The sequence below is a fragment of the Struthio camelus genome, chromosome 12 (assembly GCF_040807025.1).
Source record: "Struthio camelus isolate bStrCam1 chromosome 12, bStrCam1.hap1, whole genome shotgun sequence".
NCBI lineage: Eukaryota > Metazoa > Chordata > Aves > Struthioniformes > Struthionidae > Struthio > Struthio camelus.
This window is the reverse complement of record NC_090953.1, coordinates 19,063,156-19,091,086: the sequence shown is the minus strand read 5'-3', so window position 1 is coordinate 19,091,086 and position 27,931 is coordinate 19,063,156. Positions and strand designations below refer to the sequence as shown.

Below are 27,931 nucleotides of genomic sequence, written 5' to 3'. Positions count from 1 at the left end.
TTTATCCTTTTGACAGGTAACACGGGTTTACCAAACAATGTCAAACCCTCTAAGTAAGCTCTCTGTGCTCAACAGTTCCCATACCCACTTCATTCTGGCAGACAATGGTACACTAGGTAAATATGGAGCTGAAGTAAAGTTGCGACGTCAGTTGGAAAAACATATTTCCCTTCAGAAAATTAACACACGTAAGTACAGCAGGGCAAATTGTAAACATAGTACCTTGAAGGAAGGGAGGGAAGAGGGGCTCGAAATAGCTTCAAGGTATTGAAATCAGAGGCTTCTTCCAGGTATTTTTAGCAGGAATTTGATCAGGACCATGTGACTAAGTTGGAACGTACGTCATCTGATTAGTGATGAAAGAGCCCACATCTATCAGCATGGAAAACCCGGAAAAGTCAGGATCACATAAAGGGAGGAAAAGAAGTTGTGAAATAATAGTGAGGTGTAATAGTGAGAAGAAGGTTCAAAGCAGTAAGAGTTTAAGGAAAAGGATGTACAAAGAATTTGCCCACTTTTGGCTGGAATTCATAAGCATCAGTAAATATACAGAATGGGGTGATATTTTGTACAGTTCCTCTTTACTAGAATCCTGTGTAGCTCTGTTTCTATTTCTGTCGGGTTTCTGTTTCCAACTGTTTATACTAGTATAGTCTTTTGTCTTTTATATGCATTTGTTTCATTTTAAAACTCATCCTCAAAATTCTGCGATCTTCCAAATAAATTCAAATGGGATTTTGATTTTAATGAAGCAATTATCAAGATGATTTCACATCAAGGCTTTCGTATTTAGAGTTTCATGCAGTTTTAAAATTTCTGCCAGTCGTTACGACCTTTCTAAAACAACTTTCTAGGACTGTTTTTGTCATTCTTTAGAAAGTCTTTTTTTTTTTTTTTGAAAGACCTTTTTTTTAATTAAAGCTTTTTTGAAAACCTGAATTTTTTAAAAGTTTAAATAAATGAGAAATTCTAGTTTCTGTGGCTATCCAGTAACTTAAGAAAAATCTTACCACTTAAAATTATGATCCAAAAAATATGCCAGGCTTGAAATCCACACTTGAGTGAAGAGCTATAGGAAAATAGACGTCAGCTCTATTCTGTTCTAATAGACATCGGCTCTATTCTGTTCTATTCAGTTCTGCCAGCTGCCTCTCTGACATATCATAGACACCATTAGAAGCTATGTATGGCTGTAAAAATAAGAACAAACAAACATCCAAAATGCCAATGGCACTGGATTGTTCAGAGGTTTCTAACAGGGTTTAAGTGCTCTTGAGGGTAGGGCAGAAAAATGAAGTCGAGTGCCAGGTAAAGCCTAAAGATGCCTTTAGAGCTAGCCAAAAGATATGTCTTTCTGGAAAGCCTTCGAATATCTCATTTTGCCTGCCAGGAAGCTTAAGAAACTGAACTGACCAAAATAACGCCTGTTGCCTCTGCGTACTGAGACAGTGTCATGCGCTGTTGCTTACAGACAGACATTTTAAAAGAGCTGATGTGGCTGTGCTTTGTTCATCTCTGTCTTCTGCAGATGAGTTTGGAGTGTTGTAACATTGTAAAAGGGGACACTGGCTTGGAAGATAAGGAAGTGAGGGCCCAGAGGCAAGATGTTCTGTATCATTTCTTTTAATACCGCTTGGGGCTGAGGATATTGATTCTGATTTAAGGAACGTTTGGTGGTTTCACCACATGAAGGCTAAAGCTGGGAATACACAGGAGTTAAGGGCTCTGCAGAGGGTTGCAGAACACTTACTAGTAGCAGCATACAGGGGGTTGTTTTGTTTCTTTTTAAATCACTTCCAGTACAGCATCTCTTCTGGAAGTCTCAGCAGGAAGCAGTAAGGACTTAATGGACCCAGAGGCCAGCCCAGGCTCTCTGGCACCTCCTTATCAGAGCTGGGGTATATTGACAGGAGGATGTCAGACAGCTTCTGTTGTTGCTGTCCATGGTGTTTCTGTTCTTCAGAGAGGAACGAAGGTTGAAACTACGAACTCTTTCACATATTTTCAACCATACAAAAAAGCGAATCTTCTTTATGAAACACTGGTCGTTTAAGAACTTGATTCAAATGCTTGTATTAGTGGGATTAGTTAGCCTTTGGGTAATGTTTTGTCCTTCGTTTCCCTAAGTGATCTTGAGACCAAGGCTACTGGGACCATGTGACCTGTGGGCTTCCCTTTGTCATCCTATGCCTGGAGATCACAGTGAGGCAGGGACAGCAAAGGGATGCTCAGCTGTCGTCTCTTCCATCGGCCAGCCACTTCAGCATCACGATAAAGAGAATGAATTCATATTTTTATCTCAGGAGAAAGCATAGGTGTATGTCATCTTACTGAAGATTTCTCATAGGTGACCAATGAAGAAGTGAAGTATCAAAGAGACAATAGCTGGGAGCTATTTGAGTAACAGTGAAGCTAATGAAGTTATAGCAGAATTATTTTAGCTGGTTTATCTTTACATGGTGTCTTAAAAGCAATTGCAAGCAGTTCACCATCATTGAGCGAATAAATAAATATGGAGCAGGTATGAAAACCAGGGCAAAGAGACATCTTGTTTTCTTTTCCTTTAAGGGCTGTGAAACATCATACAGACATCTTTCCTGAGTTGACCCTGAAATCGCCATCACTTTTTCCTAAAGTTTCCAGCCTACTCTGGTTTGCAGTGATGTTACAACACAGAAATCACATCCATACATAACATCTCAACCTCTTAAACGAAGGTTCAATGACACTTCTTTTTTTTTTGTTTGTTTCCATTCTTTTTTTTTTTTTACAGGGCTGGGGCAAGGTGTCCCTGTAGTTGGGCTCATAGTGGAAGGGGGTCCCAATGTGATCTCCATTGTCCTGGAGTGTCTACGAGAAGAACCTCCTCTTCCTGTTGTGATATGTGATGGTAGTGGACGAGCATCTGATATTCTGTCATTTGCACACAAGTATTCAGAAGAAGGGGGGTAAGATTTTGAGATCATCACCAAAGCTGTGTCTTGCTCATGGCATTGCGGGACAATGTGTGACTTCATGCCATGCTCTCATCAAAGCTTTGTAAAAACAAAGGGACAAAATACTACTAACAGAGATATTCTCCTGTCAGTCAGCTTTCGTTGACTGTTTGATCTTAGCCTTAGTGTTAGTGGGTAGAAATTGTTATCACTTGGGATGTATTTAATGGTCCACTGAAATAAGCTGTGACTCAGTGCAGCACACTATCATATAAGTTCCATCAAAATTTGCTGCACTATGCTTGGTACTGGGTAGGGTGCTTCAGAAATAAGGAACAAGTGGTTCCCAAGAACTATATTCTTGGGGTCAGGACTGAAGTTAATTAGTGCATGTATTTGCAAAATTTCTGTTGCCTCAGTCTGGTTTGTTGTATGAATAAACTTCCTTCTCTAGGCGTGCCAGACCAGCTGAGCAAATGTTGGGCTTCCTTCCATTCCTTTGCTATTTCTTGCATCTGTGGTAGTTCTTCAGGGTAGTGCTTCCTGGCGTCACAAACAGAGTGGAGGACATTGTCTGTAATGTTTTGCTCCTGTGACAATCACTCCTAACCCAGACATTGCAGGCAGTGTCTTCTGGAACGTGTAATTTTTGTGGTCTGTTGTCTGCTCCTTGTTTGATGGGGACTACTGTTAGTTTTAAGAAGATATGAAGCCTACGCTTGCTGCATAAAGCTTATTTTCTCTGCAAAGGAAGAGATCTGTCCTGACAAATACTCCAAGTAGGAGGAGAGTATTATTTTTTTTATTTCAAACCTTGCTTCTCCCAGTCAAAGGCATGCATTCCACATTCCTACTGTTAATACCGAGGTTTTATCTTTAGTAGCTGGATTCAGACAAAAAGCTAGCGTATTGTCTTTGTTAGGGTATGACATGTCCTTCTTGCCCTGAAGAAATAGCCTAAGTCTGTGACTGAAACGGGAACTTAGACTGGACTAACCATTAAGCAGACAACTAGTGTTGTCGAGGAGTATGGATTTTATTTGCTGAATTGGGCCAATAACTGTGATGCTGAATTTTTGGGGTGTTTTCACATAGTACAGAATTAATCCTACCAACAGTGTTTATGATTCAGCAACTTTATTTTTTTCTCAATTTACCAAGGAACCCTCTTAGCAGAGATCAAACTTTCCTTCTTTTTTTTTTTTCTCATCCATCCATCCTTCCCATCCGCTCACATGTAGCGGAAAGAGCTTATCAAGATCAGTCTATCTGAGACCTACTTGCTGCATGGCTGTCTGTCCCAGGGCACATGATGCTGAGTCCAGTTTTCCTATCCAGTAGTGATGATGAGATAAATGTGTTCATCTGGTAAGGCAGCTCAGTAATGAGGAATTTTTGGCATCCCCACTCTCGGATTAGAAAGAATCATTTTCTGACAATGAGCTTTGGATGTTACTGCATTTGGCAGGCTCAGATGTCTCACTGCTTTGAATGCCTGTTGGTAATATTTGCCATCATTTGAAAGTACATGTATTTTATGGGGAAACGGGTGAAGATTGAAGGGCTTTGTTTCAGATTGCTGTGACAGATGACATGTTTCTGAACTTTTCTGAAATATTTTCCATCTCATTTTTTTAAATCATTTTTTGGTTTGTATGTTTCTCGGTTGGACGTTGTGAGGCCTATTCATGAGGTTCCAGATAAAGCAGCAACTAAATCCTCTGTTCAGTACAAATATCATCCAGCAGCTATAACAAAATAACCAAAGGTGACGTACCAATAGTATGAAATATTTTATGTTTCTTTGGCTGCATGCAAAGGGCCTTGCAAAGACCCGTTGAATTTGTAGGCGAAGGTAGGACTCCTGTAAGGTGTATTGCTGAAATCCTGAAGGCTGAACACCATAACAAAAGTGTGTATATATAATGTGTAGCAGGAATAAGAGCTAGCTGCTTTATATTCCAGGGTGAAAGGCGGGTTAAAGGGTTAAAGGTTCCTTGCCAGTCTTTAAGTCAATGTTGAGGTGCTGACACGCATAAGAGCCAATCTGGATACCAATCTCCTGATTACTGTTAACTCTTCATGAACTCCTTGGCCTTACCCCTACTGAATGCAAAGATTCTGGGGTTTTTTCATTTATTTTCAGAATGAAGACACTGAACTGGTCCATGAAAAATTATTTTTCTCAAACAGCAGGCCTTCTCAAAATATATTAATCCTGGCCTTGTCTTCTTTTATGTCTTCTTTTTCATTTAGGGTAATAAGTGAATCCCTCAGGGACCAGCTTCTAGTTACCATTCAGAAAACCTTCAATTACAGCAGGAATCAAGCTCATCAGCTGTTCATCATTCTTATGGAGTGCATGAAAAAAAAGGAACTTGTAAGTGTCCTAAAAGTGATTCATAAAGATACTTTCCCTGACCAAACTTCATATCATACTTCCAAATATCATTGTCCCAGTGTTACTGTTTAACCCTTTTTCATATAGCTCAGCAAATGCACACAATCGTTCATTCATAAGCCTAGACTTAGAAAGGGTTTTTCTCTCCTGCAAAGCCTCTAAAGCTAATTTCAGGTTCCTCTCCTGTGTAAGCTGATAGAAATCTTGTTTCATGGACTTCTGCGAGGCAAAAATACTGAGATAAACACATTAAGAACAGGATCAAGTGCAGAAGGTAGAGGAAAGGTAGTTGAAGAAAGGATTGTTAGGAACAATGACATCAAGGAGCAGTTTGACATGCAGCAATGACATACAGCAGCAGTTTTTGTTTTCTGATGTAGTTAGTTTAACATTTAACATACAGTTTTCATTCCAATAAAATCAACTGTTCAAGTCCCTCAAAAGAAGTTGAAACGTTAAGCATTCTTGAAGATCCTGGCCATGCATGATCCTGGCTTGCTGCAGCCCTGTTCTGCATTCGGTACCACTCAGTCATGCTCCTGCTTGTCTTCCATATCCCGAAGTGCACTGGAAAAGAGATCTCTAAGATCCACAGCTGTCTTTCATCTATGAACAGTATTTAGAGAGTGTGTTCACTGGAGCTGTACCTGGGCCTTTACAGGCAAAATGAATCTTTGAGTGTTTTCATTTGGCTAGTGCTGGTGAATTTTTGTCAATATGAGCTCTCCCTTGAGTCCTAGTAAAATTCCAGTTCATTCTTTCAGCACAAATCTTAAGCAGCTGTTTTAAAAGTACATGAACAGTCTAATGGTTTATTTTGGTTTGGGGGATTTTTTTTAATTACACCTTGAACTGGTACAGCTGGTGTTTTTATCTTTTTTGCTGAAGTTGCATATTTCCATAGATAGTGACAAGAGATAACTACCATACCTTTCTCTTCAGACCACCTGTATGGAATCAGTTAACCAACCTGCTACTGAATTTAATCATGAAAGGTGGGGCAGTTTCATTCTCTGCGATTCCTGATGGTATCACCAATGAGGTGATGCCTATGACATGAGCAGCTGTAAGGAAACTATTTGAACTACAGATGAAACTTTTCTTATGAGACTGAGAAAAGAGGGAAGTTTTTCTAACTTCTTAGGAAAATAGTGTTTCATGCTCCCTTAAAACCAAGCATGTTTTCTTTACACAGAAACCACACTTCATGTCTCCAGTCAGCTTAGAATGTACAAGCCCTAAACTCTGGTCTTTCCGGAGTAATACTGTCCCCAGTAGATAATGTGAAACTTTTTCATTAAAATTTTAAATAAACCAGTAATTTGAATGCAACATTCCTTACTGTGCATGCTGTCTTCAGTGGGGAATGTTCTTTTGATTGCTAGAGGTAATCGTTTACTTGTTCAATGACGCACAATAAACCCATAATTCATCATAACCTGCTATCGTATCCAGAGAAATATGAGGGAAGAACAAAGAAATCTTTTCGCTGGAGTATTTGCTTTGTACTTGCCATGGCAGTGCTACACATGGTATTTGCCAGCATCTGCATTTCCAGTTTCAGGTTTGGAGCAAAGAAAATGAATATGATTTAACTCTTACTACTCTTACCTTTCTACTTCAGATTTGGTGCAGTGAGTTAGTCTCACCTTTGTTATGAAAGAGGGAAGCAGCCCCTATATGTTGCTTTTGTAAATGACATTGATTCTTATGTAAGTTTTTGTGCGACTGAGACCTGAATCAAAATATCTAAACTTCAGCCTAGTTAACAAATGGAGCTGGCAGAAAATTAACAGTCCCAACGTTTTGCACATGCATACTTCTATTTACATCTTGTGTGGTTTCATATTGACTTGATGTCAGTAGGGAGTAAAGGGCTAACACAACAGAGATGCCTCTTGATCTCCACTTAGAGTAATAGGGTATAGAGCTGAACTCAGGACTACAGGATTAATCAGAATGCAAAGAAACTTTACCATATCTGTACATTAGCTTTGTGCTAGTCCTTTTTTTATGTAAGTTGCTCCCAGTGATCAGAGTACCAATCAAAGCATCATTTTTTTGCATTACTCTTGAGCAATTAGAGTAAACGCCAGAAACCAGGAAATCAGTGTTATCAGACTGGAATTATCCCTGATGTCCCAGTCAAGGGATAACAAGTTAAAAACAAAACCTCCAGAAATCCAGCTCATCTAATTTTCTCCACTGAATGAATTCTGATTCTCTGGGATGTCCAGTTCTATCTTTCCATATTCTTTAATTCTCTCATCAGTATAGAAGTGGCTAACAAAGAATTTAGAATATGAAGAAAGTTAATTATGAATGAGCTAAGTTATGTTTGTTGTTTTTAATCCTGTTGCTTTGGAAGGATGGATATTAATATCAGTTTTGAAGGTTTTCAAATGTTAAGTAAAATTATTTCTTAGAGTAGAATGGCAACTATAGCATTGTATATTCTCTGCAGTAGTTATCACAGTAGGAACTTACCCTCTAATAGGTAAGAGCTCACCTAAAATAGCCAGTGAAGTTAGGAGATTTTGGCTGAGTTAAGGAACACATAAGAAAACATGGTCAAAGGCTCTGAGCGTTAATGAACAAAGTCTCTGTCAGCACCTTTCAGGAGGAGTCCTATGACAATTGAAATGATCTATGATTGGGGTGGAAATCTGTGTCACGCAATCACTAGGTTGTTTGTGGACTTTCTAGCAGTTTCATATTCTCTGCACTCTCTAAAAAGCTGGCCTTTTGCCAGAGATTATGCCAAGTATTGGTGGTTCATGCTGCAGACTTTCCTTTCTAGTACTTATTTCAGCTGCCAAGGAAGTGCTTGCTTACATATTTATACATTTCAAGATGAGAATTAAATACCTGAATGCCAAAGAATAATTTCCTGTCTCCCGTTTAATATAATAGTAGTCTCCTCTTTTCCCAGCATGCCTCCCTTCTTCCCCTACTCTTTCCCGACGCTTTCCTTTCTAGGGTGTCATTATATCCGATACTGAATTCCCTTTTGTTTTGGGGGGATTTCTGCAAGAGAAGGTGCCATTCAAGTTTTATCTCCGTTCCTTGGTTTCGATCAGATTTTGGTATTACTTGGTTCTAGGGTTCATAGAAGCCGGATTATGCAATTTCCAGTTATTTTTTTGCAGTGAATACCGAAATAACTATGTCAGAACTAAATACTCTAAAGATTAGTCCAGCTGCAAATGTTGCTTGGAGCAGTACAAATGCCATATTTTTATAGTAATGTAGCTCTCTAGTGCAATCACAGACACACATCTGTGTATTTTTCTTGCACATTCAGACATATTATTAGCATGCCAAGATGTTTACATAAAATTGTGCTGAATGACTCTAAAGTCTATAGATTGTCTGGGTAATGTAAACATACTACTGTTACATTTACTTGTATGGTGCCAAGATTAGTTCCATATTCATGTGTATGCCTTCATCAGAAGTCAGCTGGTAATAAGCATGACTATGCATATCAGAGCAGACCTGATTTACTCAGTGAAATTTAAGCACCAAAGTCTAACCAGTAGTGGCTCCAGATTTCAGATAAGCCTGTCCAACCTAACCACACTTATGATTTGCATTTGTTGATCATTTTGTCTGCTTTCTTGTAAATGAATATAAATTTTCCATAAGTTCTTTTCTCTGCTAATGTAATTGTGGAAAGCAATTATCTTTGCCTGCAGGCAAAATCCATGTAAACTGTTGGGAAAACTGCCATTCTTAATGCAACTTACTTAATATGCAATGTACTTAATGCTAACTTCTGCTGTGAAGAAATGATTTCAAAAGAAGAAGAAGTTGATATTTTTGTCTATATTCAGTATTAATTAAATTAACATAGAATATTAGGTTGTTATGCTTTTGAATCATTCATCTTTTAATATGTAGTTCTTTCAATAGCTAAGCTTTACATGAATTTCTGTTTGTAAAGATAGTAATTTGTAATGAACTGAACAAAGCAAATGTGACTAGAAATGATCACTTTTTTTTATTAGTAGGTTTTGGTATTTTGCTATTTGTAAGATACCACATAACTCAAAAATGTTTGAGTTTCTAGTCAGTAAAATGAATACTATGATAGTTACCTCAAGTAATTGGCATTTCCCTTTCCAAGCTGGCATTTCCATTACTACTGGAAAGTAATAGAACTGTCAGAAAATGATCAGAGTTTAGCATGGCAATTTTATCTCCACCTGTGAAAATTTGGTGAAGAATTTCATCAAGTTTGTCACCTTTAGTAATGCAGGGATTTTTTTAAGGATAACTTTATTATTAACTTTATTATTATAACTTTATTATTCTTTAGATCACTGTGTTCCGAATGGGGTCTGAAGGGCAGCAGGACATTGAGATGTCCATCTTAACTGCTCTCCTCAAAGGTGGGTTTTGCAAGCAATTAGGAAGGATGCACAAACTAACCCCAATAAGGTAGTCCTATATGCTGTCTGAGGTTGACTTTTAATATTAAAGCCTTTGATTTGTTCTCTTGGCTTCAAACAGTTAACCTCAAAATGCTTGCCTTAAGGTTCAGGTTGAGGTCTGAATAGCTCAAAGGGTAAAATCTGAGCTGAAATTTTTGTGTAACTTTCCTCACCTGAAACCCTGGGATAGGAACACTGCAACAGCTATACTCCTGGTATTTCAACACATTTTATTGCAGTTCTGACATATATTAATAAAGTTAGAAGAAAGGGTGTAGAGATTAAAAGACTAACTGGATTTTTCCCTACCTCAAATGGTGCTATTTAAGCCTCAGGTAAAATTTAGGATTAGTTCCCAGTTTTTTGGGTTTTTTTGTCATATTTGTTGAAACAGCATCATTTTTCAGTCTGAAAAGCACCTAGCAGTTGATACAGGCTCAGTATGGGTGTGCTGGAGACCCTAATGCTGAGATAAATAGAGGGATTACCATACTCCTGTCTACAGGATCGGCCAGAGTAGCTGAGAGAAGGAATCTTTTGGAGGAAAGGTTTAATGTCTGCCTTTAGCGACAGAATATAGAGTCAATGTGGGGAGCTCTTAGGGGAGTAGGGAGAGAATCTGTTTAATTCTTTTTGAAATTAGGAGTATGGGGTCAAATGGAAGATGACATAAATTGATTTGATGAATCTCCTACTTTATAATAGGATTATGGTAATAGGCTATGGATCTATGCTGGCTGTTTTCTAATTCTTGGAGAAGTAAATTAAAGATCATCTAGTCTTGTTTCATCACGCACAAAGCACCAAATACCTGTGTTTGTTTCTCTTTAGGTACCAATGCATCTGCTCCAGACCAGCTAAGCTTGGCTTTGGCCTGGAATCGTGTAGACATTGCACGCAGCCAAATCTTTGTCTTCGGGCATCACTGGCCAGTAAGACTGGTTTTCCTAGTGGTATTGTTTGGTAATAATTTAAAATAAGCAGTCAAATCTTCACTCCTTGGATTTTTTTGTCAGCAGAAACAGTATGGAATTCTGTTTTGTCACAACCTCCTATGGGGTATCTCATTGACGATGACCTGGGTTTTTTTTGAAATTTCCTCAGATTGCTATTTGCAACAAGTTAGCAATGATTTAAATTCTGAGCGCGCTTTAGAAAAGCGATTTCATGAGGAGCAGAAAAATAACCCTGTTTAATAATCCTCATGGAATTTGGGAGCAAGAAATGCATTTATTGGGAACAATCTGTGGTCTCACATACAGTTGGACAATAGCAGTCCTGGTCACCCCCAGTGCACTATGTGATCCACTAACATTTTCTTGGCTTCTGATGGTCTCACTGACATGTGCTTGCAGCTGATAATGTCCCCAGCTACCTAATAAAAGCCAGGCTGAGATTCACAGGGCTGCTTAGGAGGAGTTGTGTGCCTCACTTCATTAACAGCTGTGAAAATCTTTTTTTGGATTAATGAAGCAAAATCCTCCTGACCAAAAGAAACCATTGCTGAAAACAGGCCCCTGGCAGGCAGAGCTGTGCCAAATGAACTAAGAAAGGGACCTTCAGTAGAGCTTTAGGTGCTGAAATGGGATTTGCTCTCTCAAATTATTAGTTTGATGCTGCGCTAGTTGAAGTCAGCAGTGAAACACTGTAGTGCCTTTGTTCGTTTGTGTAGCTAAAATGCTCTATTTAAGCCACATTTTGGCTCACTGAGTTGATGGCTTTTGCTTTACTGCGTGAACCATCTAGTATTGAATTACTATGTAGTAAGTGTCATGAGGAAACTAGGCTGCAAGAGCTTGTAAGAATGAAGTACAAAGATGTTTTGTTTTAATTCAAATATCTTTCGTGAAACTATATACAATAAAATGGTACTCAGTAGAATACTATTCATGTGCAAGCTGTATACAATGTAGAGCGTATTTCATCTAGAATCCTGTGTACTTTAAAGTCTACTAACAAATGTTGCTGCATATGCTGTTTTATTCCTTCACTTACAGTAATATGATGCTTCCAATATTCAAAGTCCATTAAAATGCTTATACAGAGAGTGTTTAATGATCCTAAATAATATAAGCATTATTATTATAAAACGTTTGTTTGGAAGGAACGTCCCAATCTCCATATTATTGTGATTAGATTCAGAAGTACCAATTGGCAGCTGAAGCCAGTTACTGCTCTGTTCTGTTTCATACTCATACTCCATAACGTTTTGTGGAAACAATGAGTCAATTGTAGTTCATTGTAACTTCAAACGCATGAAGATTGCTTTCAGTCCTGCATGTGCTGCAAGTTGGCAGATGCAGTTTTGCCCAGGCTTATGAGTGCTTTCATGGTAGCAAGGGAGAGAAGATTATTTTTGAGATGAACAATAACAAACAGAAAGCAAGCCTTGTTAAGGAAAAACCCAGTAGGCCTGGTCCTGTAGTTCTCAGTGCAGAGCACAGGTAGTTGTGATCTGGTTTATGTGTGCATGGAGGTTATATAAGTCAAGTGTTGGCTGGAGCAAATCAAGCCTCCAAACCATAGGTGAGAAGTGTCAAGATATTTGTACGTCTGCCTCCCTGTCTTAAGTGGGCAGGTTAGAAAGGGGAAGAATGCGGCAGAGAATGAATGTGTCTGAAGAAGCTGAAGCATAAACATTGTCTCCAGAATGTAAATGAACCACTCTTTCTTCTTCCTTTCCACCTCCATGGTATGGATGGTATTTGGCATCATGCAGCATTCTCCTTAAGTTCTTTTCCGCCAGCTCCTTGTCCAGCTTTCTCTCTCTCCCCTTTTTTTTTTTAAACTGTTGCTTTCACTGAGAGCAAAGAAGCCAAAGTGTCGTATAATTCGGTATTGTATCTTCCCAGTCCTCTCACACTGATTTTGTTTTGAGAGAATCAGCCTCTGTGCTATGTCCCATGCCAGTCTACCTTCTTCACTTTTCCTTTCAGTGTTATTGACTACATTAGACATAACAGCTTTAAAGCAGTTGTAAATCTGGGGCTTTGGAAAAATTATTTACACTTACGGAGAGGATCATTTTAAGTTTATTGCATGCAAGAAGTGGTGACTGGGAGTGAGTTCAATAGGAGTGTGTTCAACGAAAGATTCACTGTACAATCAATTAGATGTCTAATACTTGCGCATTATTAAATACAGCCTTTAGGAAGCCTTACCGCTACTGATGGTACAGCCCCTGAGAAGGAAAAGAAGTCACCAGCAGCTCAGACTAAAGCAGCTAGAGGGAAAGGAAAAGGGAAGAAAAAGGGGGGAAAAGCAAAAGAAGAGCCAGAAGAAGAAACAGATCCAAGAAAGCTTGAACTTCTGAACTGGGTGAGATTGAAATATTTGTATTGAAACCATTAAGGACTTCCTTGAGCATTTTTTTCTTCTCTCTCTATGGCTTTCTATCAGTTTACAGGGGTGGGATTTAGCTTACCTTAAAGCCTTTTGAGAGACTGAATTATCCAAATGATACTAGTTTTTAAATATCCTGCAAAATGATGCAAAAGTCATTATATCCCCTAAAACCTTAACTTAAGACATGAGATGTGTTATTCCTGGGTACTCAAATCATGTCTCTTAGTGAGAGACTTCTTGTGTATTTTAAAGACATCATGGTAGGAAAGTGAAAAGAGCATCTGCAGTTTTAAAATTCCATTTTAAATGGTCATTTTTAATTGCTTATATTTCACTTAATTTTTCCAGTCTCCTGCTTTTGTTCCATTTTACAAATTTGTTTTTTGAGCAAGAGTAAACTGTTTTGATATCACAGAGCCAAAGTGGCTAGGCCATCCTGGGGAACAAAGAGAGAGGGGAAAATGCACATCTCTATTCTACAGAATCCTTATTTGCACGTTTCCATAGCCTCAGCAATAGAATTTTGCAGGTAAATGCTGATGCTGTTCAGTCTTTGAGACAGGAAACACTACCTAATCCTGTGTCAAAGTTGCATCTTCTTCCCTGCACTTCTCAGAAGGAAATAAGGACACCTGTGAACATCTTCATCCTTCCCTGTACACGTTGTTTGTCAAGGGCACGCAACCTGAGCATCTCCATTTATAAGTGTTTCGTTTTCCATTTGCAGTATGTTGGAGGGTTGCACTGCCTGGATTAAAGTTCATGTGTCAAAGAGACTGCTGCTCAAGGGGGTTTCCTCTCTCCCACTGGGTTCTAAGCCCGTGGGCCATGTTAAGAGAACATCCATCAGGCTTTCTTACCAGTGTTTTCCAAATGCAAAATGGAGTTGGTGAAGAAAAAAGAAATGTTTCTTTGAGAATGGTTGGAGTGTTTCAGCATTATATGTTGCCATTTCTCTTTTAGGCAGCAGTTTGCCTGGTATATACATTCCTGCGTTATCAGGATAAATTATGTCAACTTATTTTTAAATGTATACAGTTTTTCTTAATTTTAACTTGCTCCTGTCATGTTGAGCAAGTAAATCTCTTCTTCACATAATATATAAAGAATTGTATGCCTGGTTTAATACAATATACTAAATGAAATGACTGAAAGCCATGGTCACATTCTCTCTCAGTACTACTTCTGCCATCTGTAGACTATACCAAACTGTACCATCTGTATTGACTTGCACATGGGTGAAACATCATTTTCCAAGTTGCTTTTCACTTGTAGATTAATCTACATATTTGGGAACTTGGGAATCTCCTAGGCAGTGGAAATGCTTATGATTGTCGGCCAGTGACCTCTTCTCTGCTTGTGTAGTCTCATGTTCTCCATTCTGCAATTCAGGTGAATTCTCTGGAGCAGGCTATGCTGGATGCACTGGTTCTGGATCGAGTCGACTTTGTGAAGCTTCTCATTGAGAATGGAGTGAACATGCAGCACTTCCTTACTATACCTCGACTGGAAGAACTTTATAACACTGTGAGTGACCAGAAACAGTAAAAGAATATCCTGCAGCATCTATTGCTATTGAAGTTAACAGGAGTATCTTTTTTCTTCTTCTTCCAATGTGTGCTACAAAAATTGTTTGGTTGCTGAACATCTGTGAGGCTTGACAGTACATAAAAGTTGGATAGTGGCAGAGGGAGCCATTGCTATAACTCCTGATGGCCTCATGTTTCCATAGATCTACGCATTCCTAATGACTGAGCCTACAGCAACCTTCAGAAGCTCTTCTGGCTTATTATGTAAACGTAGTGATGTACTTAAAATGCAGAGTAAGAACACTTAAAGATCTTAAATCAGATAGTAAAACTTTAATACCAGCCAATAAGGGTAGTTTACTTTTAATCTCAGTTACTTTTCATTTATGTATATTTTAATATTATTGAAGTAAGATTGTGAATTTAGAAAGTGCTTATACAGCAACTTTTATTGTTAGCACATTGCAGAGGTCAGTATTATTTTTCTTTGTGGCTCAGTGAAGCAAAATGATTTTCCCGATACCACAGAACATCAGAGCTTTTTGGTTCAAGTTCTCCCCTACCCAAGCCACAGTAAATTCTTCAGGAACATAACTAATACTGGACTGTTTCTCTTCCTGCAATTTAAGTGGCAAGTAGTCTAAGGCAGCATTCGTACAAAGTGAAAACAGCCTAGTCCTCCAATCCCCAGTCGGTCCTGAAGCAAGTGCAAGTTCTGGCAGTACCACGAACCATTGTGACTTCAGTCAGGGACCCTGGACCACCACATAAAGAATTATAAGAATGGGACTACACAGATCTTGACATAACTATGTTTGTCACTGTAGCCCAGTTCCTTCTTTTCAGCTCTGCAAGAGTGGTGGTGGCACGTGATCACCTGCAGTTCTGCTTACAGCTGGAGGCAGATCATTAATGACATTTCTGTTTGTGAAAAATATGAAGAATTGAAGCTCTAATGGACAGTGAATAATTTTTGTTTCAGAGATTGGGTCCACCAAATACACTGCATTTGCTAGTCAGAGATGTGAAAAAGGTAAGCTTAGCTAACAGCTGCATCACATTTGCATGATTGTGTTAATTGTATGAGTCAACAGTAAAAGCAAGCATAGCACGAGGGGAAAAACAAACATTTGAAATTAGATGGTAGCTATTAAGGACAGTCAAATTACTTCTTGTGGCAAATAGTGATGTCAGTCTAAATGGAGTATGACTATATTACACTGCTAGTAATTTAAAAACTATGGAGAGGAAAGTTAAGCTGCCAGAAGTGTAATATATTACTCTAGATTTAGACTGATACCATTTCTTTTCTACAATAAGTCCTCAATGCAGCATTGCAGAGGAGACGTGAAAGGTAAGGCCTGCTAGGTTATCAGGACCCTGCACTTGCCAGCACAGAATTTGTTCCCTTTTGTTTGTTTCCTTGAATGTTTTCTAGTCACTTTATCTCCTAAGCAGTGCTCTTTTTACTTGGGAGGAGATCCGTTCTGTTTCTCAGTGCTGCAAGTCCTTAATCTGTTATTCATTTGTTTCCATTATATGCAAATAAGTTCGTTATATACGAACAAGTTCATCATAAGATCTTTTGTTGTATTTACTCTGTTTAAAGTCTGGGGCTTTTATTCAGTACAACTTAAATGCATGGAATGGTCTATATTCCTTCTGCAAAGAAAACTCCCTTTTATTCCAGGGAGATTTAGATGTGGGAATTCTGCAGTACGGAGTTAATGTATAATTCATGTTGATCTATTCACTTATTTCATTCAGTGTTTATCTTTTTTCAGTGTTACTAATGCTCTTCTGCATTCTTCTCTTTCTGTCCACTTCTTTTCTCCTTTTCATTGCATTTTCATGGCTCACTCATTCAGCGGCAGTCTCGGGGATTCAGTTGGGTTAACATGGAGGTGATGTGTTTGCTTAGGATATAGTTGCTTCATCATAGCTACTGCTCAGTGGTGCTGTGGAATCAGAACTGTTGTAGGATGTAGTTTGAACAATGAAGCACGGTATTCAGCTCATGGCTCTAAGAGGGTTAATGCGACTATCTAGTTTTTAACAATATGACGGCGGAGATTATACAGTCTGTTTTTTTTCCCCTTGGTTTTGGGCTACAGATTAACCCAAATCTTCTTCTGCATTGTAGTCTTGAGCTTGTAGATAATATGGTGATGAAATACAAGTTTCCATACAATGCAGGACACGTATGATATTCACTGTGAAATTAAGCAGGCCATATTTTATCAGATTCATGATAATCAATGCAAAGTGATATAAATCACAAAAATAACTCTTTTAAACAACTCTGTGTTGTATGGACACTGGCATACTGTACGAGTAAATCACAAATGGAAAATGTGTTCTCATCTGTAAACACTGCCATCATGAAAAAAAAGGCCCAAAAATGTACATGATGTGAATCAGAGGCTATTAATTGTGTACAAATATTTAGAGGTTGAAACCATCAACTACAAATATTACCCACATTCTAATATAAGCATGAAATAATATGTCTAGCCAGGCAACTTAATATATGTTGTTTTCTTATCCTAAATCCTTATTTTGTTTTCTTTGATAGGGAAATCTTCCACCAGATTATCATATCAGCCTCATAGATATTGGTCTTGTACTGGAATATCTCATGGGTGGAGCTTATCGCTGCAACTATACTCGAAAAAGTTTTCGGACTCTTTATAACAATTTATTTGGACCGAAGAGGGTAAGAATGAGTTAATTCTGGATGTGCCCATCATACTGATGGTAAAAATAAGTAATCTTCCATTCCTTCCTTCGTGAAGCGCTATGTGTCCAGGTCTAAAGGAAACGCTGTACAGTTGCAATTGAAACTCGGGTAGTGAAGTTATATGAGAAACCTATAAAATACCCATTTTAAAGAATAGGAGGACCCAAAAGGTAGTAAATACATTGTTCTGGAAGTGAAGTTCTTCCCATTTCAATAGCTTACAATCCAAGCATTTCTAACTCTGGTGTTTATGTGTTCACTTATTCCTACGTTAAGCTTTGGCTTAATACTATAGCACTCATTCTAACTGTAAATGTTATTGATCAGACCAGGCCAACTGATCAGTTAAGTATAACCCACAATAGCCTTAACCTGGATAGGGCAAAGGATTCAATCTGAATGCAGAACTATGAACCTCTTAACAGTGAGTTCTGTGAGGATCTGCTATGAGCATAAATCTTATCCCATTGAAAGCACTGCAATGTCAGTAAAGCTTTTCATAGTCACAGACCCGGTCCTGAGATTATTAAGCACAGGGCTTGCTTTATTAGAAACTCTGTTCTAAGCAAGTAGACTAGTTTTCTCTGCTAGCTTATTTGTTTAGTTCATCCTTGAAAGTCAAATGAAGCTCCCTAGCATAATTACAAAAAAACCAATTCTATTCTATAGCCAACGTATAGTACGTATATAGTGTTGGACTACCTGATGGTTACAAACATACAAATAAACCTTTTACAGAAAAAGTAAATCAGAGATTTTGTAATAGAAAAGAGGAATTTTTTTAGTAGGAAAGTACAAGAGGTTTGTTTTGTTTTTCACTGTTTCCTATGAGTATCTTTACCCTATAACTGTTCAGAAGTACTGGGAATTTTTTCAACTTTTTGTGATCATGTAATGATTTTAATTCTCAGAGTGGTGACTAATTGAGATAGTCATTTAACTCTTCCATCTGCATCAAAAGATTTCACTGGAGTTCAGGATGGGAAATGTTTTCTACCCCAAGGCCTTTACTGCAAATACAATTAAGAGGGAGATTAATGGTATGATTATTTAGAATAGTAAGTTTAATAATAAATAGCCTACATAAGCAAATTAAAATGTGTTTTCTTTGGTATCTTTATCTTTGAATTTTCCCTCCCATTTAACTAATTTCCTTTTCTATTTTTAATATTCAGCCAAAAGCTCTTAAACTGCTCGGGATGGAGGTAAGTTGGATTTATTGTAAAGTATAGTTTTTGTCAGTACATTTCTGCGTAAAATTCTGCACTTGTTCTTAGTTTTTTCACTATTGGCTTAAAGTAAATTGCAGCTAGATGGGATCTTCCATTTTGTGAACAGCCTTTGAAATACTTATATTTTTTTATGAGTAAGGTCTTGAGAGCGGCTTAGAGCTTTGCTCTATAATCCTCTAGCAGTTTTTAGCACTGTTATGCAATAACAAACTCCATATCGGAACATATTGTAGATTTTAATCATTTAGATGTGAACACAGATGATATTGAAGAGAGAATGTGATCCAGCAGTGCTACTTATGTTTAAATCCCCATCAGCTGTAAAGTAAAAATTTATGCATAAATGAGATTTTTATCATAGAGAAACATTCAACTGGAGTGAAAAAATGTCTTGTGGCATGTTAGATTCTATCTTCCACTGTAAAACATCCTTGCTAACAGTCATGGCACCATGCTTTATAAATATGAGATGGAGCTGAACTAAAATTTCAGGTCCAAACCCTGCCTCAATTACCTGTGTGTTTGCAGAAATTTTAAAATGAAATCACAGTGCTCAGGATCCAGTCTGGGATGGTGTTTAATTTGGGGAAACCTCACTCTATTCTGGAGGTAGTTGCTTTGTTCCTGAAGAATGCAGTAATATACCCTAGGAGAGCCTTTACACAAAGAGGATAGGGATATTTCTCTATGAACTATGCTTTTATTAGTGCTGTGATAGTATTTGAACACAATATATGTACATGTTGCTGATGTGAAATTTGATGTAAAGTACACTCACATACAAAAGCCTCTATTTCCCCAAGCAGATAAGCAGCTTTCTTGTCCACAAAGAAAGTGTAAAACACAATTAATCTGCTGGCTGATCAACTTCATATTTTCTAATGGATCAAGGCCTTCAGAGGTGCAGCCCTGCTTGATCAGTGTTGATCACACACAGGTTACTTCATGTTTCTCCAATAGCACATTTTGATTTTCTTTCAATGGGAAATGTTTTATGTGACACAAACTGGACTGTTCTCCCCACTTGACATGTATAGCCCACTTCCTTTCTTCCAAGACAAAAGAAAGGGGAAATGAAAAATTAACTTTTTTCCCCTAAAGTGGTCAGTAATCTGGCATGACTCTTCCCCCCACCAGTACCAACAGCTTTAACACTGAGAGTTTAGGTTCCTTAGCACTTTGTTTTTCTTATTCAAGGTTTTGATTTGATTTGATTTTTCTAGTGTGCAATTTTTGGTCCTCCTTTTGAAATTCCATGCCCTTTGCTTTGAAGATGCCCAACAATTTCTTCACGTGCATGAAATTAATGACTAAAAAATGACTAAGTTTTCCATAAGAGACAAAGGTAGCCACTTGCAGTTCTCAGAACTGCCGGAAGAGAAATACATACTTAATTGGTGAGTGAAGAGTCTTCTGTGGAACCTAGGGGTGTAATGCTGAACCCTGAATTTGTATTTAAGTTCATATTGCTGCATCCTGTCATAAAATAGTGTGTTATGCCATGCTTGCTTATGTGAAGAGGAACTGATTTCGTACAACGGTAACTGCTTTTACTTGGAATCCACCTCCGAGATTAGAATCACGCCTTGCAGTGATGATGAGTTCTGTCTACATCTATATATGCAATGTTCTTCCTGCATTACTTAAACCCTAATTTTCCCAATCATGGCTTTTCTCCCTTCAGGATCCTGCTTCATTGTCAGTACTTCCCTTCAGTTACTTCCATGTTGGTTCCTGTAGTAATGGCCTATCCTCCCTATCCCTTTAAGAAATGGGATACTTATACCTTCCGTTTTCACTGCATACATAAGAGGAGATTGCTTATTCAAAGGTGAACACTCCCTTCAGTATCTTACTGTTCTTAAGGACACTACCTGCCTGCCTTTTCCCTTTGCATGTTTACCACTCTTTCCGTCTGCATGTCAGTCTGAAAACTGGTTTGATGCCTGAGATATGCAGGACTGTTCTTCAGGAATAGATGCAGACATATCAAATTAGAAATTACGGTGGAACCTCTTCACAGTGAATTCCGGTTTGGTAAAGCTCCACTGGCACTGCAGTAGAAGTCATTAAATATTAATTCACTGCAAATCAACCAGTGCAATTACACATGCAGTAGAGGTATACCTGCAGTGTAGTGTAAAGTGATGGGGTATGATAGGATTCTACTGTACTTATTCAAGATGGGTGGCTTGTAATTAAGTATGCAATAAACAGTTCACTTGTTTAAAATATTAACCTAGCCCAGTGCTAGCCCAGTGCATGCTCTGTTACATGTTGTTCTTCGTTGTTTTGTCACTGTTGGCATCTATTTTAGCAAAGAGCCAAAACAAATTAGAATTTTAACTATAAATATCATATCCTCTCAGTGCTTTTTGGTGCATGGTGCAGTTGTCAGGATAGCTGTTAAAAACTGATGGGGAGAATTTTGCTTCTGTTCTCCCCAGGATGATGAGCCTCCCACCAAGGGGAAGAAGAAGAAGAAGAAGAAGAAAAAGGAGGAAGAGATCGATATTGATGTGGATGACCCAGAAGTCAGCCGTTTTCAATATCCATTTCATGAACTGATGGTGTGGGCGGTGCTGATGAAACGGCAAAAGATGGCACTCTTTCTTTGGCAGCGAGGGGAGGAAACCATGGCCAAGGCACTTGTTGCCTGTAAACTGTACAAGTCTATGGCCCATGAATCTTCTGAGAGTGAATTGGTGGATGACATCTCTCAGGATCTGGACAACAACTCAAAGTTAGTAGATGTAGAGTAGAGTACGAGTACATGTCTACCTGATATAGGGGGTGTCTGACTCTATAGCTATATTTTTAGTAAGGTACAATTAATTTTCAGACTGTGGATTCACAGAATGCTCTGTGGAGCCTGTTTATCAAGAGCAAACAAGGCAAAATTGGGTTTCAGAGTCTGAATGCAACACTAGCAAGGAGAATTGCATTTTTCTGATAGCATGCATTCTTTCTTCAGCTTTTTTCTCTGTACAGCTAGCTAATTCTACTTCACAAAGTTATTTCCAGGATTTGCTCTTGTAAACAAATATGTTTAAACCAGCCTTAAGATGTCACTGTCTAAGCTGGTTCTCTCTGGTTGCTAAAAATTTGGCACTTTCAAGCTTGATCTGGGACAGCATGCCAGATCCATTTGTTCTGATAATTGCACATGCATGCAGCACCGTCTTTGAACAGAACGGAAACCCCGAATGCAAGTACTTTTTATTCTTAACGCTCTTAATTTTTAAAACATACTTCAATTAACTTATCTTGTATTTTCCAGAGATTTTGGCCAGCTGGCTGTTGAACTTCTGGATCAGTCCTATAAACATGATGAGCAGATTGCTATGAAATTACTGACCTATGAACTGAAAAACTGGAGTAATTCTACCTGCCTGAAATTGGCTGTGGCAGCTAAACACAGAGACTTCATAGCTCACACATGCAGCCAGATGCTTTTAACAGACATGTGGATGGGGCGACTACGCATGCGGAAGAATCCAGGCCTTAAGGTAATTCTTCTGTACAATTGCTGTCAAAGGTGCAGCTTGTGGCACATAACACTGCATCATGTATAATGTCTGGATAGAACAAATTGGCCTGCTAACTATAGACTTTTTAAGAGCATATCTGTTCTGAAGCTATTTTTTTTTTGTTTCCAAATTCAGGACATTTAAGGAACATTATCCCATAACAAAGGAGAATGTAAGATCGTAAAAGGTTTAGTGTGATTGAAATATGAGAGCAAAGTTGTGGCTTTTGATGAATAATTAAATCTATTCATCAAAAACATACAACTAATTTTTAGTCAGAGGTGTATATGAGCCGAAAAATCCCCATTAGGTACAGATGGTTCTTACGCTGCTTAATAGTCTACCAAATGGTACTCGGAGATGATGAGTGAATCTGTGCAATTGCATTGTGTGTAACTATGTGACTTTTATTTCTGTCTTCTGTGATTTGATCCCTTGTACTGTTTTTCATGTTTTCTGGTTATGACTAATGTAAGGAGACTGTCACAAACAGGATATATTGAGTGAGACAGTGTTATGGAAGTAGGGTGGTGTTGGCTTGTGTGTGTGTTTTGATGTGATATAATCCTTTCTTTGTTATATAATGCACTGACTGTCATCTATATGTAGGCCTGTCATCATGGTGCCACCTTCAGTCTTGCCTCCTTATTTCCTGAATCCCCCATTACTGACAAAGTGACATGCCTACCTTCCCACACCCAGCTCCCGAGCTGACATACGCATTTCCTTCTCTCTGTCATTCTCAGCTTCTTTCTACCTTCTCCTGTCTCCCACTTAAATCTATTTAAAATCTTCAGGCAAGTCTCCTGCCTCAGACTGCCTCATGACCCTTCCTAAATCTGTTCGTTGATTTCTTTTCCCCAAAATGTTCATCTGCCCGCTGATGTCTTAGTTTCATTACCTGCATTCTTATCTTCTTAACCCTTTTTCTGTACTTTATCAACTCATATCTGTATTTCTATATCTCTGCAATCCCATTCAGTAAGAGAACTCTCCCAGTGCTATCTGCAAAGCTGCTTTCACAAGTTTTTTTAACTAGAAAAACTATTCATAGCAGATGACTAAATAACTATAAACTCTAGAAAGAACCTGAACCCCTCCTCCCAGTGCCACTGTATCATTCCATGGAATGAATCTGCTCAAATCTCATTCCAGAGCACAGTTTCTTAATTGCAGTGCATTCATGGAGACAGAAAGCCTGCCAGAGTGCCATCTTTCCATATGGCAGCTTATTGGCAGCGCTCCATAAACACTACATATTCATTATTTCTGTAGGTTTAGGTTTAGCAGAGTATCTGGAATGTTATGCAAAAGAAAACATTGTTTAGGGGAGCTGTCTTGTTATAAAATTAAGTACCATAAACGAGTATTGCAGTCTTAAGTTGAATTCTTTCTTGTTGTGCAGGTTATAATGGGGATCCTCTTCCCTCCCACCATCCTTTTCCTAGAGTTTCGCAGTTATGATGATTATTCTTATCAGTCATCCAGAGAAAATGAAGAGGGTAAAGAAAAGGAGGAGGAAAATGTGGTCAGTACTGGAGTTTGTCAGAAAGTTCTAATACCTCAAGCAAGCTCAATTTTCTGACTTCTGGGCCACTCAGGTTAAAATCTTAACTGCCTGGGTGGGATCAAAATCATTAAAAAGCTCGGGAGGATAAAGGCTGGATTCTCAGGGCATATAATTTATCTGTGTAGTTACGCTGATTTATTCTAGTTGAGAATGTATATTTTTGAAATTTTTAAAAAGACGATAGAACTGGGGAGATCTGGTGCTCAGAGGAAGCATCTTGCAGTTGTCAGTTGGCTGGGATTGTAGTTGAGAAAACATTGCCATATGTAATGTTGTCAATTGGTGAAAAGTGACAATTTTGGTCTTCCAGGATGCAAACGTGGATGCAGGCTCCCGGAAAGGAGATGAAGAGAATGGAAATAAGAAACAAAGAAGCCTTCCAATTGGAACAAAGATCTATGAGTTCTATAATGCACCCATTGTCAAATTCTGGTTCTACACAGTAAGTCATAGTGCTTAAACTGATGGTGATCTTTTTTGTTACACCTCTGAAACTTAAAAGATTCCCACGTAAAAATAAAAACCAAATAATAAATAAATAAATAATAGTGACTTTGATGGGATCTCCTTGATGATTGAAGTACTCCCTTTAGTCAGAGAAAGAGGCACAGACAGTGAAACTATGAATAACTATCTTATGCTGTCACCCTCTAAAGCTCCTACAGACTTTGAAGGAGGCCCTGTCTGGCTAATCATATGCTAAACTCGGTGCAAGCTCCACAATCCAGTTGTCCCAGCAGGGCTGGATTCTCTTGCTTTCTAAAGGCTTTGGTTCCTATTCTGCTTTGAAATATACTTTATAACTCAAGTAACGCCACAGTATTCAGTGCTTGCTATTTGCTTAGTCGACAGTCATGCTCAGACAATTGCAGCCTGGACGAAAGTGCAGATGCTGACCCTTCTAAGATTCAAAAGAGACTTTTCTCATATTTAAATAATTAAAAACTATCTAAACTAAAAGATTTGATTTCTGGAAAGCTCACAGCCCTACCTTCTCTTTCTGCTTTAGATCTGTTAGAGATGGTAGGTAAGCACTTTACCTTTAATACCTCACTTCTTGTTTCTATAAAAACCCCTGTCTTCTTCCTGGAAAAATTTTTGTTTTATTACTGTTTTGCTTACCTTTTTTTTTTTTTTTTTTTTTTTTTTCCCCTGCAAATGATAGCCATTGAATACATTTTGGATTCCTAACTCAGGACTTCTGAGCTTTCTGAAGTTTTGAGTTTGGCCAGTCACCGATGACTTCTGTGAGGCATGGAGACAGCAGCATCAGCAGCTGCACATCCGCACCAGTAGTCACCCGTAGCTGTGGAAAACTGAGTTATTGCTCTGCTGACTTACAATGATGTTCCAGAACTTCCTGCTGAAAACTAGCAGGGACTGATTCTTTAAGTGGTAGTCATCTCAAGTAACTGAATACTGCCTAGCTGCAGATGGATCCTAGGATCTGTCATCTAAAGTCCATAATGGATTTTTTGTTGTTGTTGTAGATCTCATACCTGGGTTACTTGATGCTGTTTAATTATATGATCTTGGTGCCAATGGAACGGTGGCCATCAGTCCAGGAATGGATTGTCATTTCCTACATTGTGACATTGGCTTTAGAGAAAGTAAGAGAGGTAAAGTCTGATCATACCAGCATAATCCTTGGAAAGCGCTTCTTCCTTAGAGGTAATAATGACATGGACTTATGCAGAGGGTTGAGAAGCCGTATGCAGAAGATTCTCTTAGCCATAGAGTCCCAAACTGCCCATCACTGGAGAGTTTCATGTATAACCCATTCCTGAATCTTAAAACCTTCTCTTGTTGGGCAAAAGGTCAGGCAAAAACGCCCTGAGGACAGTATTCAGAATGACAGAGAGTTTCTGTTACTCTCTTACGTGTATTTCCCAGGGAAGACGTGACCATAACCCATAGAGTAAATCTCAGTACGTACTGGCTGCGTTGATCCCATTGTTCACTACTGAGGCCTTGTCCTTGATGAGAGCTGCAGGCAGTTTTGGCAGAATAGCCAGGAGCTAATCTCTCGGTGCTTTTATATGGGGAAGATAGCATAAAAACTTCCACCATATTTGCATGTTACAGTTTGGTTTGTACTTGGCCTATTCCGTCTCTGATTCACAATTCCTTTCTGACTACACATCTCATACTAACTTTATGTGGAGGTAAATGCAGGTGCAAAATCAGTAAGCTAGATCTTCTGATTTAAATAATAATGATTAAATCCTACAACAGAAAAATAGCAATGAAAAGAAAATGTTGCCTGTTATTAACCAAAAACATTGCTGCTTAAGACCAATTTTGCTGCCTGTGGCAGGGTGTCCCAGATACCTGTTGAATATGACAAGATTGGTCCTGTCTCGTGACTGTCATTTCAAAAATGTGACTTGGAGTTTTTCCTAACAATTTCCTTGTTCCTTCTTTATTTCAGATTCTAATGTCAGAGCCTGGCAAGCTGAGCCAAAAAGTGAAAGTTTGGCTACAGGAATACTGGAATATTACTGACCTGGTGGCTATTTCAGTATTTATGATAGGAGCAATTCTTCGCCTACAGAACCAGCCATACATGAGTTATGGAAGAGTGATTTACTGTGTAGATATCATTTTCTGGTACATTAGAGTACTAGATATCTTTGGTGTGAACAAATATCTGGGACCTTACGTCATGATGATTGGAAAGATGGTTAGTGCTCAAGTTGTAAATTATGTATATCAGAGGTACATGGGAAACTAAATTCAGTTCTAATTTTAAAAAAACAATCTTAAAGGTTTCTTCCCTCTGAGTAGGACTCTGAATAAAGGCTGTGAAATAGGACTAAAAATTTTGCCTTGTGAATTTTACACACACAGATGTAATACTCTTGCTAATAGTTGCTAATAGTTGCTTGATTCAAGAGCAAAACTCTTTTTTGAAACCCCATGATAGCTGGTTCACCTTGTCTGCCTTCTGCCTCCCAAAGCTGTAGCAATAACGGACTGCCAGGACACAAGGATCATCCACAAAATCATCAGTTGTGGTGAGGAGGTGATACAGCAACGCTTTTGTCAGTTCTTTGTGACCAGAGAAGAACTGTGCTGCTGAAAGCACAGCATAGTGCACATAATGAAGAAGAGAATCTGGACAGCAAAGCTTTTAGTGTTTTAAGTCTTTTTAAATATAAAATCTAGTATTTCTTAAAAAGATATACTTTCCTCTATTTTTATATCTATTCAATTCATGACCAGTAGTTAAAGCCAAAGAATAATACCAGGAAAATTATTTGGAGGGGTATATTTGTTCTCTTGATACTTTCTTGTTCACTTTAATGTATGCTGGCAAATAAACATGCTGATGCTACTGTACGAGCTGGTGATGACAAGAACCTTTCTTTGTATGGTCCCTCTGTGCAGATGATTGACATGCTCTACTTTGTGGTAATCATGCTTGTGGTTCTGATGAGTTTCGGAGTAGCTCGCCAAGCTATTCTGCACCCAGATGAGGAGCCTTCTTGGAGACTAGCTCGCAACATCTTCTATATGCCCTACTGGATGATCTACGGAGAGGTGTTCGCAGACCAGATAGACCGTAAGAATAGAATTCATAGTAAGATTCTGTTTCCTGTTTCTGAGGCAGATGATCAGATCTAAATTAGTGTTTGTTTTTAATCTGGAAGTAGAGCGTTTTGTCTTTATCATCATTTTTGCTGTTATCTTGAGAGTTTTCTTTTGACAGACTCTAGACACTTCTGTTTGCCATTTGCATATCCTTTCTGTCCATGTATGTTGAAATTCAACTAATGCTGAGAGCGATATAGTCTAGAATACTCTCCTATCTGAGAATATAACAGTATTGCCTATAAAATATTCCATTCATTTACAGGACTCAACAGAGATCATTCTGAAACCTCCTTTTGCATGAATGTTTTACTAATAGCCAGTCCCAACAGAAGAAAATAAAAATAAATGCCTTTTACAAGAGATGAAAATATACATATTCTTTCATCTCCAACTCCCAGCAGAAGCAATGAGCTAATATCTTTTTACCCCCATTGATAAATCTGCCTGCTTTCCAGAAATGTTGCAGTTCCATGAATCACTTAGGTTCTTATCTCCCACATCTATGGAAAAACAAAGCAAAAAAGGAAAACTCTGCTTGATTAGTTTTAGGACTGTAAATAAGATTTCTTATATGAAAGCTGCACAGTTTAAAAAAAAAAAAACTAACAAAAAGTG

General features: G+C 38.3%; 1 protein-coding gene across 4 annotated transcripts in view; it reads left to right on the top strand.

The window, feature by feature from the left end:
• TRPM1 (transient receptor potential cation channel subfamily M member 1) overlaps positions 1-27,931 on the top strand; it is a 126,482-nt gene that overhangs the window by 85,008 nt on the left and 13,543 nt on the right. For all 4 annotated transcript variants that reach the window (XM_068958217.1, XM_068958218.1, XM_068958219.1 and 1 more), the window contains 17 exons: positions 17-188; positions 2,774-2,948; positions 5,193-5,316; positions 9,659-9,731; positions 10,605-10,705; positions 12,918-13,091; positions 14,511-14,645; positions 15,630-15,680; positions 17,223-17,363; positions 18,563-18,592; positions 21,067-21,362; positions 21,900-22,128; positions 23,555-23,677; positions 24,030-24,161; positions 25,210-25,338; positions 26,151-26,402; positions 27,110-27,302. In XM_068958217.1, the coding sequence (XP_068814318.1) occupies positions 17-188; positions 2,774-2,948; positions 5,193-5,316; positions 9,659-9,731; positions 10,605-10,705; positions 12,918-13,091; positions 14,511-14,645; positions 15,630-15,680; positions 17,223-17,363; positions 18,563-18,592; positions 21,067-21,362; positions 21,900-22,128; positions 23,555-23,677; positions 24,030-24,161; positions 25,210-25,338; positions 26,151-26,402; positions 27,110-27,302 (2,530 nt within the window). The remainder of the gene's footprint in view (positions 1-16; positions 189-2,773; positions 2,949-5,192; positions 5,317-9,658; positions 9,732-10,604; positions 10,706-12,917; positions 13,092-14,510; positions 14,646-15,629; positions 15,681-17,222; positions 17,364-18,562; positions 18,593-21,066; positions 21,363-21,899; positions 22,129-23,554; positions 23,678-24,029; positions 24,162-25,209; positions 25,339-26,150; positions 26,403-27,109; positions 27,303-27,931) is intronic.